Source organism: Erinaceus europaeus, chromosome 8 (genome assembly GCF_950295315.1).
Source record: "Erinaceus europaeus chromosome 8, mEriEur2.1, whole genome shotgun sequence".
Taxonomy (NCBI): Eukaryota; Metazoa; Chordata; class Mammalia; order Eulipotyphla; family Erinaceidae; genus Erinaceus; species Erinaceus europaeus.
In genome coordinates, this window is record NC_080169.1 from 9,917,073 (window position 1) to 9,937,841 (window position 20,769).

The 20,769-nt window shown below is 41.7% G+C and overlaps 1 protein-coding gene across 2 annotated transcripts in view; it reads right to left on the reverse strand.

Moving 5' to 3' along the window:
* Positions 1-20,769, reverse strand: part of GLI3 (GLI family zinc finger 3) — a 137,450-nt gene that overhangs the window by 67,989 nt on the left and 48,692 nt on the right. The window contains exons 6-7 of one of the 2 annotated variants that reach the window (XM_060195879.1): positions 19,270-19,386; positions 16,139-16,279 (exon numbers count right to left, since the gene is read on the reverse strand). In XM_060195879.1, coding sequence (XP_060051862.1) covers positions 16,139-16,279; positions 19,270-19,386 — 258 coding nt within the window. The remainder of the gene's footprint in view (positions 1-16,138; positions 16,280-19,269; positions 19,387-20,769) is intronic. The other variant, XM_007535469.3, reaches the window with a different exon arrangement.

The window sequence follows — 20,769 nt, forward strand, 5'->3', positions numbered from 1 at the left end:
TTTATGCATAAATAAAGCTAGGGGAAAAAAAAAAAAACCTAAACGGTTTAATAGTAAACTTCACGTTAAAAGGAAGACGGGAAGTAGTGCAACGGGTTAAGCACACATGGCTCAAAGCACAAGGACCGGCATAAGGATCCCAGTTCAAACCCCGGCTCCCCACCTGCAGGGGAGTTGCTTCACAGGCGGTGAAACAGGTCTGCAGGTGTTTATCTTTCTCTCCTCCTCTCGGTCTTCCCCTCCTCTCTCCATTTCTCTCTGTCCTATCCAACAGCAATGACATCAACAATAACTAGAACAACAATAAAAGCAAGGGCAACAAAAAGGTAATAAATAAATAAATATTTTTTTAAAAAAGGATTATACCACAATATTGTTATGCAGCAGGTTAAAAAGAAACAAATGCTTTAAAGCCCTGCTTTCATCCAGTGAGTAAACTAGTTAGCTTGGAGCAGGACAGTTATTTTCTGCTGCTACCCTTCCAGCCAGGCGGCACCACTGCTTCTGCCTGAGCTTTCTTTGCTGCCTCTGAGGAAAGGAAAAAAAAAAAAAAAAAAAGGACAAACCTAATGAGCTCAAGTGTCAGTGCAATATAAATTACAGCAAGGGGGGAAAAAAAGGAAAAAGAAGCGACTTGATGCATGGCTGAGGAGCTAAAAGAGGAATGTCCACCATTGTTTGTGATTATGGATCACATCACAATCTAATAGCAATTTTTATTTAATCAATAATTTCCATGCTGAACAGACAGCCCTGTTACAGAGAATCGACAAGCAGGTACAGATAGCGACAAGCCTTCTTATTAATCTTTCCTTGGCTGGCTTATCAGCCAAACTACTGTAAAAGGCACCACCAAGATGGATTTTAGAAGCTCCCTTTCTCCCCTGCCAACTTCTTTTTTTTTTTTTCCCCTTCTCCCATAACATATCATGTAATGTAGACTCTACATTTATTTCTGTAACCTGGGGCTTGAGTGGCATAAAAAGGCATCTCACATTAAGCAATTTCACAAATCAGTAGGACCTAGGCCATCGCTCAGGGTTAGCCATTATAGACTAATAAATCATACTCTCTCTTTTGAGTTGTCAATTGCTGAAAAGCTTTGTATAAACGTTGGCGTCTCTAATTCCGTAAAGGCTTTTCATCTTGAAATAAGATGCTTTGGACCGATAACAAGAATAATCCCTTCTTGATCAAGAAAAAAATAAAATCTGCATTTTAGCAATTAACACTGCTGCCAGGAGCCAAATGACTCAGTGCTGAGACTCCAGTGAAGTTTATCTCTGCTAAACACAAGGAGAATGCACTGAGACTCTTGTTTTATTTGTTGCCTGACTATGTTAACTCTTGGGAGGAGGCTCTATGCCATCTCTTGTCAAGTAGTAAAAGAGAGAAAGGTGTGAGAACCATTGCTTCAGTAGAAGCCACAGCAAGACCAGCTCCTCAAGACCCTCCCATCTGTCCTGAAAAGAGCAACTGGTTCCCGAAACAGCACAAAACACGACACCCAAATAGTCCACGAAGGTGAAGGACTGGGAGCAGCCGCACGCGTTATATAAAGAAGCGGCCTCGGTATAAGGATCCTGGTTCCAGCCCCCTTCTCCCCACCTACAGGGGAGTTTCTTCACAAGCGATGAAGCAGGTCTGCAGGTGTCTGTCTTTCTCTCCCCCTCTCTGTCTTCCCCTCCTCTCTCCATTTCTCTGTCCTAGCCAACAATGACAGCAATAACAATAATAATAACTACAACAAGGGCAACAAAAGGGAATAAATAAATAAATAAATAAATAAACATTAAAAAACAAAAAGAAGAAGAAGCGGCCTTACCCATAGAATCTTTCTGCGCAGGAGTCCGGCGGTAAGCACTCGCAAAGCGCAAGGACCAGTGTAAGGATCCCGGTTGGAGCCCTCAGGCCCCCCACCTGCAGGGGAGTCGCTTCACAGGTGGTGAAGCAGATCTGTAGGTGTCTTTCTCCCCCTCTCAATCTTCCCCTGCTCTCTTCATTTCTCTCTGTCCTATCCAACAACGAAGACAGACAACCATAATAACTACAACAATAAGACAAGGGTAACAAAAAGGGAATATTTAAAAAAAAAATCTTCCGGTGAAACTAACAGAAGACAGCTGGTATAATTTTCTTTTTCTGGCCAGAGAGACATTTTCAGAACTAGATATTTTTATTCCTAACTAGAAAACAAGGAGTCACAAAACTAAACAATGGGAAAAAAATGGGAACATTGCAGTAATTACAGTGAAACCATCACCAATGAGGCCCCGTAAAATCTGACCAGCACTGTAGCTGGCCATCTTGTTTAAGTCATCAGACATTATCTCACAGCATCCCTGATAACTGTCCTTTCTTTCCTTCATTCTTTCTCTCCTCTTTCCTTCCTTATTTATTTCGTCACTTCTGTCATCAACAGTCTATGTCCCCATCCCCATAACTATAAATAGTCACTAAAGTTCTCCCACTGTCTTGAAAATTGGTTGACTTTTTTTTTTTTATAACATTTGTATGTTCAATTGTTTATGTTCTGCATAAGGATAAGTCTGCTTTCAAGAGACAACAGAATCTTAGAAACCTTAGCTAATGAGTCAGGATGACAAACATCAGAGACCAGTGTTCCATGAACTAAACCACCTCCTAGGTGCTCAGGTAGTAAACCAGACACTTCTGGTTGCTCTCTGAATAATACACACAACAGTCAAATAAGCTGAGAAAACTATAATTGTGACGTATATCCACAGGACCCTCCCAAGTTACAACAAAAAACAACCAACTTAAAATAATTTCCACTGTGAAGCCTCACTTCCTGTCCAGTCTCATTCATACCCAGTTCTCTGACTAACTAATAAGTGTAATAATATATTACACTTAGTTTCCAAGACTTGCAAAGTTTATTGCTTCAACTTTCTATACTTTGGTTCTGTCATAACTGCATTAATACCACCCTTCAGTGAACAAGAGAGAATGAACTATTTTGCAGTTATAGTTCAGACATAAAGATGTTTCAGAAACCCCAGTCTTTTGCTGCAGTGCTGCAAATAAAATTGTCCTGTAACATGTACGCTAGTTAACTTCTTCCTTCTGTCTCTTCTATAGGGAATTCCCAACATACCTTCTTGCTATTTTTCCCCGTTTAAATCCATTTTTTAAAAAGACTACCACTGAGTATGCTAACTTTAGCACATTTTAAGTTTTGCAATTTTACAGACACAAATGCACAAATATACACACATATTAAAAAGGCTTTTTATTGAAGGACTTAATGCTTTACAGTGCAATCATTGACATATGTGTACAATTTCATTATGTAGTAGGACCCAAAATTCTCTTCTCTCCTCTCCCCTCTCCAGAGTCCTTTGCTTTGGTGCAATATCTGAGGCCATCTTTTCTTTTTAATCTGAACATTTTAAGTATACTCAAGCTAGAGAATATTATCTTTAATCACAAGAAAAAAAAACTTTTTTTTTTTAATCCCCTCACAACTAGAGGAACGATTTGGGACAGAACTGGGGACAATTTGGCAATGTTTTTGGTTGTCATGGCAGGGATGGACTTACTCCTGGTCTACAGTTGGCAGAGGTCAGCATTTTTATAGATAATGGTTCTACAACACACAGGATGAGTCCTGCCACAGATAATTCTGACTCATGGTGCAAAGGCTGAAAAGCTTTGGTTCAGGATAGTCACTATGAATTTTCAAAATGCTATCCAAACAAGGAACATTTAATAGAACAAAGTTCTGAATTTCAACACGGCACAAGCAAGGATGCAGGTCCCTTTCCTTTTCTCTCTGGGGAGCACGTCAACTATAGCTTAATCCGATTCCACATTACTAGCTTCATGTACACATGCCTAGCCAAACACTGCTCAGATACCGACCCACACTTTTGCTGTCACAGGCAACACACAAATGAGTGTAGCTGTGGCAAATACCTTCACACTTCTCCAAGAAATTAAAGTAATATTTGAATCAGCTGAATTGTTTTATCGCCAGGTTTATAACTGGAATTCCAATACCAGTTATTCTGGTGACTTCCTTCCTTCCTTCCTTCCTTCCTTCCTTCCTTCCTTCCTTCCTTCCTTCCTTCCTTCCTTCCATGATAGAGAGAAATATAAAGCGAGAGACACTCAAAGCACTGTTCCACTATTCACAAAGTTTTTCACTTGTAAGTAAACAAGTCCACTGTTGAAGTGAACAGGGACCCTGGTCCTTGTATTTGGGAACATGTGCTCTTTACCAGGTGGACCACTGCCAAGTCCCATGTTGAATTGTTTTTAGCTAAGCTCCCTATCTAATTCATGAAGTCAAAACCATTATTTTTATTTCACAGGGAGAGAATGTGACTGCTGTTTTTCACTATTCATCACTTGTTTCTACTCTTAACCCCTTAAAATCTCATTGACATAATTACAGTTTCATTATGCCCTACCTCAAATTGTTTATTGTGTCTTTAAGATTGCTCTCAATGACCCCACAACAAATTGGGTGCAGAGAGAAGCATAAAAGCAGATCTCGGGCCTTCTTCTGAGTGGATTTGTTTATACAAGAGAACGCATCATGCTGGTATATAAGCCAGAGGCTGGTATATCTCAGTGAGGTGTGCAGGCTAGTCCAAAATGACCAGCATCCTCTCTTTTACAATGTGGGAGTATTCTAGAGGACTAATTATTGGCAGAATCCAGATTTTGCCTCAAGTATCATTCAGATAACACAGTTACTTAGATTAAGGTTTCAGTGAACTATTTCAGAAAATACAAAAAAAGTATTTCCTGGGGCATAGGTGACTGAACAAATTTAAGCAAGTAACTAAGATATTACTTTGCACCAGCTGTATCTGCTTTAAAATACTGTGCTTTTGGGAGTCAGGTGGTAGCACAGCGGGTTAAGTGCAGGTGGCATAAAGCAGAAGGACTGGTGTGAGAATCCAGGTTCGAGTCCCCGGCTCCCCACCTGCAGGGGAGTCACTTCACAGGAGATAAAGGAAGTCTGCAGGTGTCTTTCACTTCCCCTCTCTGTCTTCCCTTCCTATCTCTATTTCTCTCTGTTCTATCCAACAACAACGACATCAATAACAACAACAACTACAATAAAACAAGGACAACAAAAGGGAATAAATAAATAAATATTTTTAAAAAATTGAATACTGTGCTCCCCCCTTCATTCAAGAGTGAAGGCACACTAGTAAATGGAAAAATTTAACAATATATGGATTACTAAAGTAATTAACATACCCCCTGTAGGAAAATTAATCATGAGAATTCTGACGTGCACTAAATATATAGAATTGGGGGGCAGGGGTAGATAGCATAATGGTTATGCAAACAGACTCTCATGCCTGAGGGTCCAAAGTCCCAGGTTCAATTCCCTCCACCACCATAAGCCAGAGCTGAGCAGTGCTCTTGTAAAAAAAAGAAAAAAGGAAAAAGAATTGGAAAAGACACTGGAATGGAAATTAAAAGTACCTGTCTCGTGAAGACCCCAGCTGGTAGTAGCTACCCATAAGTGATTGCACTCCTACTTCTCCAGTTCAGAATAACAACCCGTCCCACCCCATAACTGCCTGCCAGTATGCTGGCATTTGACGTGAAACTTGCTTGCCATCTCTACTCTAAGAACTATCCCATTCAAAATTTTCATTTGTTTTTATGTAAGCTTTAAAAACATCTTTGATAAGTCAAGTCCAATGTTAGGAAAAACAAACAAATAAACCAATGGGACACCATCAAACTAAAAAGCTTCTGCTCATTAAAAGGAACCAACAGCACCACCAAAACAAGAGAGACTTCCTACTTAACGCTAAAATCTTCACATGAGGGGCTGGGCGTTAGCACAGCGGATTAAGCACACGGGGCAAAACGCAAGAACTAGTGTAAGGATCTCAGTTTGAACCCCGGCTCCCCACATGTAGTGGGGTTGCCTCGCAAGCAGTGAAGCAGGTCTGCAGGGGTCTGTCTTTCTCTCCCTCTCTCTGTCTTTCTTTCCTCTCTCCATTTCTCTCTCTGCTATCCAACAATAGCTATGACAACAATAATAACTACAACAGGCACAACAACAAGGGCAACAAAATGGGGAAAATGGCCTCCAGGAGCAGTGGATTCATAGTTCAGGCACCACGCCCCAGAGATAACCCTGGGGGCAAATATATATGAATAAAATGGAAAACAGTCTTCATATGTGTGGTCCAGGAGGGGAGGTGGCACAGTGGATACAGCATTGGACTCTCAATTATGAAGTCCTGAGTTCAATCCCTGGCAGCACATGTACCAGAGCGTTATCTGGTTCTTTCTCTCTCTCTTCCTATCTTTCTCATTAATAAGTAAATAAAATCTTTAAAAAAAAGTTTTCAAATGACATACATCAGACCTGGGGCTAATAACCAAATATAAAAAGAACTCGCCAAACTCAGCAGCAACAACGTCAAAAATGACCTCCATTACAAAATGGGGAGAGGATATGGACAGAATCTTTCCAAAAGAGGAGATCCAAAAGGCAAAAAAGACAGAGAAAAAGCTCAAGGTCATAGACTATGAGAAACATGTTTGCCCTCACACCAAGGTTCAATGTCTTGGCCAAGTTCTCAGCTCCCAAACATCCTCACCGGGCAAGAGAAAGTGGTCTCTAACTTTAGTTAAATGTATTATCTCGCTCCAGCAACTATGATTATAAAATGAGCCTTGACACCAATATGCAGAAGTCACAAAACCCAGCAGTGCCTTTCTTTTCCCCTCCCCCAGTCAACCCTGCAAAACACGAATACATAAAACAAAGAGAGACAAGTAACCTCTTTTAGACCTTCTGTCTGTTTCTTATTAAGCCTACTGCATGTGATCTCTGTTTGGCCTTGGACGTTGGGGACGGCATTTATTTTCACGGCTGTTTCACAGTACGATAAGTGAGAAAATAGCATTCTGAGGGGTCAGATGGCTCCAGGGAGGTCATCCCAAGGGTCAGGGAGAGATGGGGCTGCCAGTCAGAATCCCACAGGGCCTGGGAGGCTTCCCCTGGTGGGCCACACAGCCCTGGCATACCCCCACTCAGTCTAATCTCCTGAGTGTCTTTATGGAAGCAATTTCTGCAGGTGGAATTTAGTCAGTAACTTTAAAAAGAACGTGGCCCTGGAGGCACAGTTGTCAAAGGATGGCTTTGAAGTTGGTAGTCCTTGGTCTACATTTTACATGCAATATTTCCAAATAATTAGAGTGACAAAATTAACTCCATGTAGGGAAAATCAGATCAAAATCTTCACTTTATATGCACACAAATCTAATTTTTCCCTTATATCTGAGACTGCTATCACATCTGAAGCTCAATTTTCTCATAGGTAAGTGTCCACAGCGCAACTTTACCAAGTGGATCAAAATTAGATGGAAAGCATTTAAAATGCAAATTTAGGATCAGGCTTTTAACACAAAGTCTGACCACCAGACCCTGACTGTGTCTTAAATTTCTGCAGATGCACCAATCCTTCACAGATTAGATGTGCTTTCTTTATATCTGTATCTCTGGGATACTAGAAAGCCTATCATTTTCATACTGCCTATGTTTTGAAAGGGCAGCAAAGGTGACTGCCACTGCATTTCTTCTGATAAAGGGAACTTGAGCATGCTTTTTAGAGATCAAAATTTTGCAGCTTATGAAAGCACTTCACATCCAAGTAGGTGGTTAATCACTCTATAAAAAGGTGGATTTTTGACACCATGCTTAAAAGATATGAACGCAGGAGAACAGTGACTTAAATGCCACCCAGTTGCAGAGGGAAGTGAATATAAAAACTGCTCACACTCTGTGCTGTTAGGCTCCACTGGCAGGAGAAAACATTTCCCATAACGTCCCTCCCTGCAGGGTCATTCTGCTGAGGCTTGAGGCAGGGAATAAAACCATTATTAGTATTACTTTTCTTACTCTTTAAAGACATTTGGAAGGCGTATTGCATGTATTTCTTCAGAAGATTGGACTGGATGGCTGAAATAAAAGGCAGGGATCTGCAAACAGGTAGATTTACCTCTGGTCATCACTGTTGTTGTCTTCTCAAATCCCGGGTTTTCAAGTCCACCTGGTAATCACCTTGCAATGGCGGCTCACACTGAGATGCATGATTTCTCCTTTGCCCCCTTTTCAAACCATCTCAGAATAGCAGTGACAGACACAAGGTTATGCACAACAAAATGTATACATTTCAGAGACTCCGACACTAAGCTGTGCACATACTGTGCTTATTATTTTAGACACCCTGATCATCTATCTCCTGGAGTCAGAGAAAAGAATCTCATCATTATTATTATTATTATTATTATTGCCTCCAGGGTTATCACTGGGGCTCAGGGCCTGCACCACAAATCCACTGCTCCTGGAGGCCATTTTTTCCCATCTTGTTGTCCTTGTTGTTGTTGTTAGATAGGACAGAGAGAAATGGAGAGGGGAGGGTAAGACAGAGAGGGGGAGAGAAAGATAGACAGACACCTGCAGACCTGCTTCAGTACTTGTGAAGTGACCTCCCTGTAGGTGAGGAGCTAGGGGCTCGAACTGGGATCCTTACGCTGGTCTTTGTGCTTCATGCGCTTAACCTGCTGTGCTATCAAGAATCTCATTTTTATACTTGTCAAATTTTATTCATGATTTTTTATTATTAGTTATTTAACAGTCACTTACACAATTGTAATATTTTGCAGGGTTACAGTTTTGTCTGTGTGTATGTCATTATACCCACTAGCAAGACTGTGTCACCAACCCCCATTACCACCATAATTCTCACAAAAATCTAAGAAACAGTTTACTTGCTATTCTTTGCAAGTTCCTTTGTTTTGGTTATCTATATTCCACATATGAACAAAACTAGCTCTCTTACCCCCCCTTTTTTTATTGGAGCTTATTTAATGTATAACTGTTTCCATTTCCATCCATTATGTCTGCCTGAGGATAACTTAATACAAAGAAGCTTCCCTCATCTGTGTGAGAAGTCAGGCTAAAAAGGCAGAATTTGGGTTGTTTTAGTACATAATAGGATGTAAGACCCAACACAAAGTAAAATAAGAGTAATAATACTTTGAAAATTCACGCTCTATGACGTTCAGAAACAAACGTTTTGTTTCATGCTGTTTATGATGTATAATGAACAAGATACAATACAAAACAGTAAAGAGAGTCTAATTTAGAATTTAAGTGAAATATGGACATATCAACTAATTTTCAGAAGTTAATATATGTGCTGTGTGTTGAGGGATGAAAAAACATTTACATCCGGACAAATCATTAACTGATTCTATCTTACTCAAAGGTACTTTAAAATTGATTTTTATACTACATTTTTATGCTACTCTTATTCCCTTGTTCTCTTCTATTTTAACTGACAAGAAAGAGACAAAGTTAAAGGGGGGGGGGGAACCTGCTTAACAAAAAGATAATAACCCCTTAGCTTCTGGACACAGAGATAAATTCCTGACAACTTTTGATACTACCTACTACCATGAGAGTAACTAAACTCAGTAATCATTATATTCCTGGGGGAGAAAAATTAATTAAATATCCTAGTGATAAATGTCCCACAGACAACTTAAAATAAACATGCAACTGTAAGGACAAGGGCCTGAAATAAAGGAGAAGAGAAAGGAAAAAAAACAATATTTAGCCCATCTGTTGGGACAGTAATGGGACGAGGTAATCTTTTCAAGAGGACATGGAGTGCATTACACTGGAAATAAGACTACCTGGCAGGCAAAGTCAGGCAAGTCCCTAATTCTCCTCTTCAACTTTGTGATTTGCTAATGTGAAACACATGTCTTCCTTTTGCACCAAGTTCAAATGACTCCGGAATTCCAACCGTGCAGCTCAGCGACTGAACCAGAACAAGGGGAGAACTTGTCAGGATTTAAGAGCTTTCAGCAAAGCCCTTCAATTGCAGCCAGCACCCTATTCCACGGAAGGATATCAATTATAGATAGTGACTTGCTTTAGCAGGCAGTCGGGACTGTCAGACAACCATGAAGAATCATGAATCTTTCTATTAACTGTAAAGGGCGGGGAAGGAGAATGGGTCATGGCTATAAATAAGGCAGAGCATCAGAATGGTTTAACACCTTGCCTCTTGGTTGTATGGAGCATGAAAATTTCAACTAATTCACAAAATGTCCTCTCCCCAAGGAAAGCCATAGTCATGGAAATAGTTAATATTTCCTTCTGTCCCTACAAAACAAAAAAACAAAGTGTGGGATATTTTCTATCTACCATTAGAATTTAGTTCACCTAATTTAGGTGGACTGCATATTAGATGTCAGGCTCAGGCCAAAGTTAGTAAAGTCATGGGCTCCTTGGAATAGAACTAAAATAGACCTACTAGCTATTTCCAAAATGAAGACCCCAAATCTTCATCTGCAATATTCTTGCCTTTAGGTTCATGATTAGTCAACAATTTGTCCTGCTTTATATCTTAACTCTTTTTAAGCCACCAGGTTCCAGATGCTACCATGATGCCAACCAGACTTCCCTGGGCAGATGACCCCACCAATGTGTCCTGGAGCTCAGCTTCCCTAGAACCCTGCACTGCTAGGGAAAGAGAGAGTCAGGCTGGGAGTGAATCCACCTGCCAATGCCCATGATCAGTGGGGAAGCAATTACAGAAGCCAGACCTTCAACCTTCTGCACCCCATAATGACCCCGGGTCCATACTCCTAGAGGGATAAAGAATAAGAAAGCTTTCAAGGGAGGGGATGAGCTACAGAGTTCTGGTGGTAGGAATTGTGTGGAATTGTACCCCTCTTATCCTATGGTTTTGACCATATTTGCATTTTATAAATAAAAACTAAAAAAAAAAAAAAGAATAGGTGGATTTGAAATAACCATTCATTCAATCAGCAACATCAAATAAAGCATATATTCTTTAGCAGGACACTGATAATGCTACCAGATACACCTGTGAGTATGAAGGAACCTGGACATTCTACAATGCATAGTGACTTCAGTCACACAAATCTAAAATGTCTACACTTAAGACAATGGGTAAAAAGTGGTGACGAGGGGGTCGGGTGGTGGCGCAGTGGGTTAAGCGCATGTGGCGCAAAGCGCAGGGACCGGCGTAAGGATCCCAGTTCGAGCCCCCGGCTCCCCACCTGCAGGGGAGTCGCTTCACAGGCGGTGAAGCAGGTCTGCAGGTGTCTATCTTTCTCTCCCCTTCTCTGTCTTCCCCTCCTCTCTCCATTTCTCTCTGTCCTATCCAACAACGAATTGCGTCAACAAGGGCAATAATAATAACCACAAGGAAGCTACAACAAGGGCAACAAAAGGGGGGGAAAAATGGCCTCCAGGAGCGGTGGATTCATGGTGCAGGCACCGAGCCCAGCAATAACCCTGGAGGAGGGAAAAAAAAAAAAGTGGTGACGAATAAGCAATAGAGTCTAGTTTCTCTCTCTCTCTCTCTCTCTCTCTTCTTTTTTGCCTCCAGGGTTATTGCTGGGTCTTGGTGCCTGAACTACGAATCCACTGCTCCTGGAGACTTTTTTTTCCCCTTTTGTTGCCCTGGTTGTTTTGTTGTGGTTATTATTACTGTTGTTATCGATGTTGTTGTTATTGGATAGGACAGAGAGAAATTGAGAGAAGAGAGGAAGACAGTGAGGAGGAGAGAAAGATCTGCAGACCTGTTTTAGAGCCTGTGAAGTGACCCCCCTGCAGGTGGGGAGCCAGGGGCTCGAACCGGGATCCTTGCGCTGGTCCTTGTGCTTTGTGCCATGTGCACTTAACCTGCTGCACTACCACCTGACCCCCTAGAAACTAGTTTCTTTATGGTGCTGTAATTTTAAACTCAGCTTTTTCATTCCCTCAAGCTCACTTCTATTAAGCTGATACTAAAACTAGTATCATAAAGGTAATATATTGGATTTGCTTCTAATCCTGAGGTGAGCCGCCACCCCCCACCCCGGCACTGACTTGACTTTCTTTTTTTAATTCATTGCATATGTATGAATCTATACTTGTTACAGATCATTTCAGTAAAGCAGATAGCAGAGTAGTCATCTTGTCAGTCATTTAGGCATCTTTACCTTAAAAACCACACAGATCTTGCTCTGAAAACATCACCACTGTTTATAACATTTGGAAACTAGAGCCAGTGGTGGCTGGTGGCACACCTGGTTGAGCACACATGCCACAGTGTACAAGGACCCAGGCTCGAACCCCTGGTCCCCACCTGCAGGGGGAAAGCTTTACAAGTGAAGCACGGCTGCAGGTGTCTCTGTCTCTTCCCTCTCTATCTTCACCTCCCCTCTCAATTTCTGTCTCTATCCAATGGAAAAAAAAAAACACACACACATCATGAAATGGAATCACCTTTCTCAGGCCAAGACATAAACTAGTGCAGTGTTTCTGTATAAAGGTTCTCTATAATCTTTAAAAAAAAAAAAAAAAAGAACTCAGTCAGAAAGAAACAGATGGGTGAAGAGACAGAGAAAAAAGAAAGAGACCATAGCACTGCTCCACTACTCAGTTTCTCAGTATTGTGCATGGTGTTCCCATAGTTACGGGGATGCAGATCCAGGCCCTAATACATGGAAACCAGCCCACCTGCTAGAGGAGCTCTCTGCAGCACCACAATTCATTTTCAATGTAGCCTTTAATAAACACCTTTTGTTGTTGTTGTTGTTCCTATCTCCCAGCAGGTCAGCCATAATCATAGTACTCCTGGAAGTTACAATGCCGTAACCATAGGAAAAACATTATGAGGGGCCAGGCGGAGGCACACCTGGTTAAGTGCACCCATTACACAGTGCACAAGGACCCAGGTTCAAGCCCCTGCTCCCCACCTGCAAGGGTGGTTAAACAGGGTTGCAGGGGTCATTCTAGCTCTTTCCCTCTCTCTCTTCCCTGCCCCTCTTAATTTCTCTGTCTCTATTCAGTGGGGAAAACACACACACACACACACACACACACACACACACACACACACACACACACCATGAAATGGAATCACCTCTCAGGCTGGAACATAAACTAGTAGTCTTTATAGAAAATCTTAAAAAAAAAATTCACATGTTAGCCTTCCAATTTTGGAGCCATAAATGCAAAAACATCAATTAGGAGGCCGGGTGATGGTGCACCTTACTGAGCACATGTTGCAGTGTGTAAGGACCTGGGTTCAATCCCCTGGCCCCCACATGCAGAGGAAAGTTTTACAAGTGGTGAAAGTAGTGTTGCAGGTCTCTCTCTCTCTCTCCCCCTTGCTTCTTGATTTCTGGCTATCTCTCTCTATCTAGTAAATAAAGATAATAAAATAAAATAAAAATCAATTAGAAGAGATATGAGCCTACCTGTATAATATGACAAACTAATATTGCCTAAGAACCTAACACAGACTAACTAGGAAGACACAGTATACAAGCAACATGGAGTCCTGTAATACATATATGGCGAAAACCTAAAATCTCCAATACAATGATAGACCTAGGGGGTATTATTCTGATGCAATAAATCAGAGGAAGAAAAACATGGTAAAATTTCACTCAGGTATGGCATAGAGAGAAAGCAAAGAGATGAAGACAACATAACAAAAACCAAAATCTAGTCTCCAAGAAAAATCAGTGGTAAGAGCAGAAGAAATGGGATAAGGGATAAGGCAGGTGGGCCCATCAGGTAAATGAAACTCAGCTGCATGAAAAGGCTGGCCTGCCACTTCTGGCGGTCAATTCTATGTAGTATCTGAATGTGCTGGCTTATGTTGATGCACGTCTGAGATTTATGTGATGTCACAAGGCAGTAGTACTTTAGTTTAAAAAGTAACACTGGGAGTCGGGCGGTAGCTCAACGGGTTAAGCGCAGGTGGCACAATGGACAAGGACGGGCATAAGGATCCCGGTTGCAGGGGAGTCTTTTCAGAGGCGGTGAAGCAGGTCTGCAGGTGTCTGTCTCCACCCGCCCCCACATTTCTCTCTGTGCTATCCAACAGCAATGACATCAATAACAACAGCAATAATAACTACAACAATAAAACAAGGACAACAAAAAGGGAATAAATAAAGAAATATTAAAAGAAAGTAACACTGTCAGTATCTTCCTTTTATTTATTTTTAAATTTTATTTTATTTTCATTATTTTTATTTTTTAATCAGAGCACTGTTCAGCTCTGGCTTATGGTGGTGCGGGGGACTGAACCTGGGACGTTGGAGCCTCAGGCATGAGAGTCTTTTTGCATAACCATTATGCTGTCTACCTGCTGCCCACCATCTCCCTTTTAATGGTATCTTTTATGCAAGCAATTCTCATGTTTGTTTCTCATCCATGATGTTACTAATGATATCCCAAGCAGGCTTGACAATCTGGAAATATTTCCCTACCTTATAAGAAAAAAATTCCAGCACCCTCCCCTAGTAGAGTAAACATGGTGGTTTCCATTCAAATAACAAAAACAAAGGGCCATCAAGTCAGGCTTGGGAAAAACACACACACCAAAAAAAAAAAAAAAAAAAAAAAGAAAGAAAGAGTGGTCCAGGAGGTGGCGCGGTGGATAAAACATCAGACTCTGAAGCATGAGGTCCTGAGTTCAATCCCTGGCAGCACATGTACCAGAGTAATGTCTGGTTCTTTCTCTCTCTCTCTCCTTCTCTCTTCATGAATAAATAAATAAAATCTTTAAAAAAAAAAAAGAAAGAAAGAAAAAAAAATTTGCATCAAATTAAAAAGCAAGAATCAAATTAAGTTCATGGAAAACTCTGGAAACATACCTTAATTAGAAGCATCTGACAGTTTAGTTTCTAGCTATGCCCAGAAATCCACAATTCTTCCCATATAAATAAAAAGAGACATGATTGAAAAAAAGGGGACAGTTCTTCGGATGTCATGTCACACTCCCAAACCATTTCCTAAGATAATGGGTCTCAAAACCTGAACAACCATATTATTTCAAACTGTAACGTGACGGTAACGTGTGGAATATATCACACAGGCTGGACCACTGTGAAGGTTCATGCAGCCAACGAAACCTGTGAGATCTGACAGAGTTTTCTAAGTGTAGAGCTTAAATGGAGGTGGGTCATCTAAGGTAAAGTTATCATAAGCTAAAAGAGAATGGAGTAAGACTACGTGTGTGTGTGTGTGTGTGTGTGTGTGTGTGTGTGTGTGTAGCAGGGGTGTGGGAGGGGAGTAAGAACAAAAGCTCTTTGCCAGATATTTCATCATATTAAAAGCGTCTGGAACTGCCATACTTAGCAAACCATCTTTAATGCCTTAATGGGTCTCTGAGCTTTCCCCACAGACATTTGGGTGCCTATATCTTTTTATTCTTGATTATCTAAATGTCCTTCCATCTCAGTTGTTCCTGGTCCCATTTACCAGGATGGCCTCACTGGCCTGAGAGAAAGGGACAAATAAAATGAAGCACCAGGAGAGGAAATAGGACTCCTTAGGTGAGTGTGAATGGGGGTGGGGACTGCACTGCACTATATGAGAAAAAGAAAGAACAGGATTCAAGAAAAAAGAGAACAAAACAAAACAAAAAACTTCTTTGTCTTATAGTGAAAAAAGGTTTCTCCATTTGACTAGGCTTCAGTTTTCAAAAATATTCATCAGTTAGAACATTTTTAACATGCATATCACTTTTTCTAGGAAACTATAAGCCCTGCAAAGCGTAGGCCCCAAGCCAAGAAACTGTACCAAATGGCTTATCTCTGGTCCTTATATAGAGATCCAATGACTGCATAAAATAACAGGAGACTCCTCAGAGATTGAGAGTTTGGGACAGGAAGATAGAATAGAAAATAGGGATCTTCCTCACCCTTCAAGTTTTTCTCTCCTTGCTAGCTCTTGGATAGAAGAATCAAACTTGGTTAAAAGGTTAATAATAATTCATGTCCAGCTTACTATTACTCAATAACCATCAAAGTCCCTAACTCCAAATAGCGTTTTCTGGCTTACAGGATCAGAGTCATTACACTCTCTATTGGAGACTTTATTGAATTTTACACTAAGCTTTAGCTGACTGAACAGGTCAAGCTCCGTGGCTCAGTTTTCTTTATTCTCAGAAAGTCATAAAGCCCTCTCCAGTCTGCAACGCTGCTAGCTAAGAAACTTGACTCAGCTCAGGGTCAGAGAGGCTGACCCCATGGAAAAGGTCACATAGTTGTAAAGCCGGGTCCCCAAGTACCGTTCACTCACGTGCACCAGCTGCTCCTGGGTGTCAAACTCCCGGGCGCAACCTTCCCAGTGGCAGTTTGTCTCATAGATGACTTCGGGCTCCTGTTTGCTTTCATCTTTATCCCCTTCCTCCTTGACTAGGGTCGTTCCTTCTGGCTGTTCCTGAAAGACAACCAGGCAAAGAGAAAGGACAAAAACTATCAGAATAGTAGTAGGGCAAAACAAGAAGAAAAAAAAAAAAAACCTGAGTTACTGTTGACCTTCCTTATAATGAAACTGTTCAGTGAAAATAAAATCGAGTCTGTATCTATCAACTGAATGTTGTGTTGTGAGTGGCTGTACTCAAGCATATGGAATCATTGGCTGGATTATTTATTTTTTATTATTATTTTTTTTTAATTTCAGATTGGCTAGATACTTCTTAAGATATTTTTAACTTGTAATCACTGAAGACAATTCAAACCATAAGATAATATGAAGCTAAGGCCAAAAGCCGGAGTAATAGCTCACTGGATGTGGTGCGCCAGTTGAGCGCACATATAACCATGGACATGGACTGAAGTTCAAGCTCCTTGTCACCACCTGCAGCATGGAAGCTTCCTAAAGACTGAAGCAGGGCTGCTGGTGTCTTTCTCTCTCCCCGTCTATCGGTCTCTATACTCTCTCAACTTCTCTGTTCTGCCAAAAGAAAAGCCACTAAAATGGCCACTGGGGGCTGTGGATTTGTTGTGCAGACACTGGGCTCCAGCAATCACCCTGATGTGGCAATAATAATAATAATACAGAAAGAAACAAAAAAATCTCAAATGTCAAGTCACAGAAGAGATAAATAAACTAGATCACATTCACTTAACAGAATCCTTTACTCCCTATTCCTTCTTTCTGTTTGTTTTGGTTCAATTCTTCTCAGTGTTTTAGCATTGTTCTTCTCCCCCTCACATTCTGGAATTCAGTGGGGAAAAGTTTAATAGGACTTCTATTTTCCCTACCATTGGAAGTAAGGAGACACTTTGTGATTTCATAGGGATAACATCCTCATTGTTCACCTGCTCATCTCCAAGGATAGCCTCACTACCCAATACCCACCTCATCTAATGCTTAAGGGACAAACTTCTCTATTCTTTCAAAATTTCCAGAACTCTGGGAGATAATTAAGTAGGCAGATCCAGCCTCTAAATTGGACACATCATGAAAGTGTCTAGGTGTGATCAGAAAAGCTGTTGGCTAACAAAATGCAAGAAGAAAGAGGGAAATCACTACTCAAGGAACCTATTCATTCCATCTTTGGAGATCTTGTTTAAAATTAAATCGAGGTTTGTGTAGGCTGCCTGTAACAAGGTTCCTATTCTGTGAATTTACAAATTCTGGTCCAATACCTAAATCTGTGAATGAATATTCAGTGAGCTGTCCTACATCAGGCACAGGGACTGTGGAAGAAGGTATTAAGGGCACTCTCCATTCATTTTTAAACCAAGGTTCAGAAGATCTAAGTGATTATAAAAGAAGAGATAAGAATTTCTAAATTCCCTTTGTGGGCCCCATAGGACCCTGCCCTCAACGTGGATCAAAAATGTTTCGTTCTTTGAAGGGAGGTCAGGCAACATCCTCTAGCACTAGAGGAAGAAGGGTCTTGATTATAGTGAAGCCTGGGATGTTCCTAGCTGAGACCCCAGAATGTGAGCTCAGACCTACAGGGATGCAGACATCACACAGGCTCTTGTGCTGAATATGGGCCCCAGATCAAATCAGTAGGGTTTACAGCTAACAATATTTATATATATTTCCCCATATCTGGAAGCTACTCTCTTTCCTAATCAAGTTTTCTAGTCCTTTTTCCAACTATGACACCATCTCCCCAGACAACACCTGCATGTTAGCTGTCAGACACAGGCAAAAGCTAGTAAAGTCATGGGCCTCTTGGAATAGACCTAAAATAGACCTACTGGCTTTTTCCAAACGGAGCCCTCAAATCTTCATCTGCAATACTCTTGCCTTTAGGTTCATGATTAGTCAACAATTTGTTCTGCTTTTCTATCTTAATTCTTTCAGCCACCAGTTTCCAGAGGCTACCATGATGCCAACCTGATTTCCCAGGACAGACAACCCCACCAATGTATCCTGAAGCCCCACTTCCCCAGAACCCTGCACTACTAGGGAAAGAGAGAGGCAGGGTGGGAGCATGGATCAACCTGTCAATGCCTATGTTCAGCGGGGAATTATAGCCAATTACAGAAGCCAGACCTTCTACCTTCTGCACCTCATAATGACTGTGGGTCCAAACTCCCAGAGGGATAAAGAGTAGGAAAGCTATTGTGGAGAGGATGGGATACGGAGTTCTGGTGGTAGGAACTGTGTGGAATTGTACCCCTCTCATCCTATGGTTTTGTCAATATTTCCAGTTTATAGATTAATAAAAGAAGAATTTCTGAATTTAGCCCTTGAGGACACTGGGTAAAGGACTAGCCTTAAGCAGCCTTAGCTTCCCTTGGTTGTGCCTTGAGGTTCTTCAAGCTCTCTCAGAATGTGGGAAGTGGCAAAATAGAAACAAGAATATAAACAACACAGAGAATCGTTGGTCATACTGGTTTGCTCCCCTTCCCCCCGACCTCTGAGAAAAATTGGTTTGGCCCTTGCTAGTTTCGCGCCCCGCTTTCTCCCCGCCCCCTATGCTAAGGATGTCCAGAGTCCCAGCAGCAGCCAAGGAGGAAAAATGATGGAGAAGCACATGGTGTGGTGATTTGCCCGTTCGTGAATAAAGATTAAACTGCAGCTTCTCAGCCCAGCCGTGTGTCCCCGAGTCTCTGTCTCTGTCTCTGTCTATCACCGCGACGCTAGCCCAGCCTGCTGGCACCCCCGAACTTTAACAACAGAGAATACCATTACTTCTGCCCAGTTAAGGTCTGGGGCAAGAAATTCATTAATTTGGATCTCAGACCCAGGGCTATGACTAAAGCACGGTGACTTTGATGTTGGTAACCAATTACATCAACCACTTACTCTGTGAAGGATCTAGTTCATATTCCACATGTTCCTGTACTGTTTGTTGTGTTGCTGAGAGAACACTGAGTCGGACTCTAGAGTGGGTTCTTTCTCTGATGTCTGGGTATATTGAAGGCTAAGAACACAAGAGATGGAGAACTCAAGAGCCTCACCTGCTGGCCCCGGGGCCCTGGGCTGGGGAGGTCTTCGTCAGGCTTGATCTTGGACCGCTTATTGTGGATCAGATCTCCAGTGCTGCTCACTGCAGACTCACTTGTAGGCTTGTTCTGCTGGCCAGAAATTGCAAAGGGGGGAAGAGATGACAAGTGAGGTTTTTGATGAATCAGAAATTCTTAATTATTAAGAAGAAATTAACAATCTCCAAAACTTGCAAGGTTAAAACTCACAGGCTTATCTTCCATGGAAGCAATAAGCTCACAGCACGTTATCATCTTCACTTATTTACTGGTTAGAGACTGCCAGAAATTGAGAGGAATGCAGAGATAGAGAGGGAGTGAGACAGAGAGACACCTGCAGCCCTGCTTGACCACTTGTGAAGCTGTCCTCCAGGAGGTGGGGAATGGGGGGGGGGTCTTGAACCTGGGTCCTTATGCACTATAACATGTTTACCTAAACAAGTGTGCCAAGCCCCCAGTCCTACTCACAGCACTTAAATCCCACAACAGGAGAGTTCCAAAAATGGGTTTAAAGACAGAAAATAGATCCAGTTCTTTGTTTTTACCTCATGACTATGAACTTCTGCAGCTTCTAAAATCTAGAAGAATAGAGCTGGCTGTCTAGCCTTTAATGAACTTCCATAATGCACTCAAAAGAATAACGTTGTGTCTCTTAGATTTTGAGAGGCCATGGTGGTTGGGGGAGGGAGCTACAACTTTGATGACGGGTTCAGTGACCTACACACACTATTTATGGGCACGAAATATACGCCTGAAATCTATACATTTTGTAAGCCACTGTTAAATTACAATCATAAAAGTTTTTAATGGATTTTTTTTTTTTTTTTTGGTCTATCTTAACAGGGTTATCGCTGGGGCTTGGTGCCTGTACTAAGAATCCCCTGCTCCTGGAGGCTATTTTTTCCCTTTTGTTGTCCTTGTTGTTTATCGTTGTTGTTATTATTGTTATTGCTGTCATTGTTGGATAGGACAGAGAAATCGAGAGGTAGGGAAGACAGAGAGAGGGGGAGAGAAAGACAGACACCTGCAGACCTACGTCATAGCTTGTGAAGCGACCCCCCTACAGGTGGGGAGCAGGGGGCTCAAACCAGGATCCTTACACCAGTCCGTGCGCTTTGCGCCACCTGTGCTTAACCTGCTGTGCTACTGCCCAGCCCCTCATCACACAATTTTAAGGTGCAGGGGAGAGTGGCTAAATGAGAAGAAACTAATTATGTGACATAGTTCTGCTAAGTGGGCTTACAGACCGCACCAGATCCGAGTGAAGCCCTATCAAGGGTGCATGATTTTGGTGGAAGAAGCAATTGTCTAATGAAGAGCACAGAACACAGACATGACATGCTCATCAAAACTGAAGGTGGTGGCTGCCCAGAGATAGGAAGACAGGTAGAAGTAGGGACACCGGAAGAATGGCAGGATACCGTGCCTGTTAAAAGCTGATTTAGGGAGTTAGACGGTAGCGCAGCAGGTTAAGTG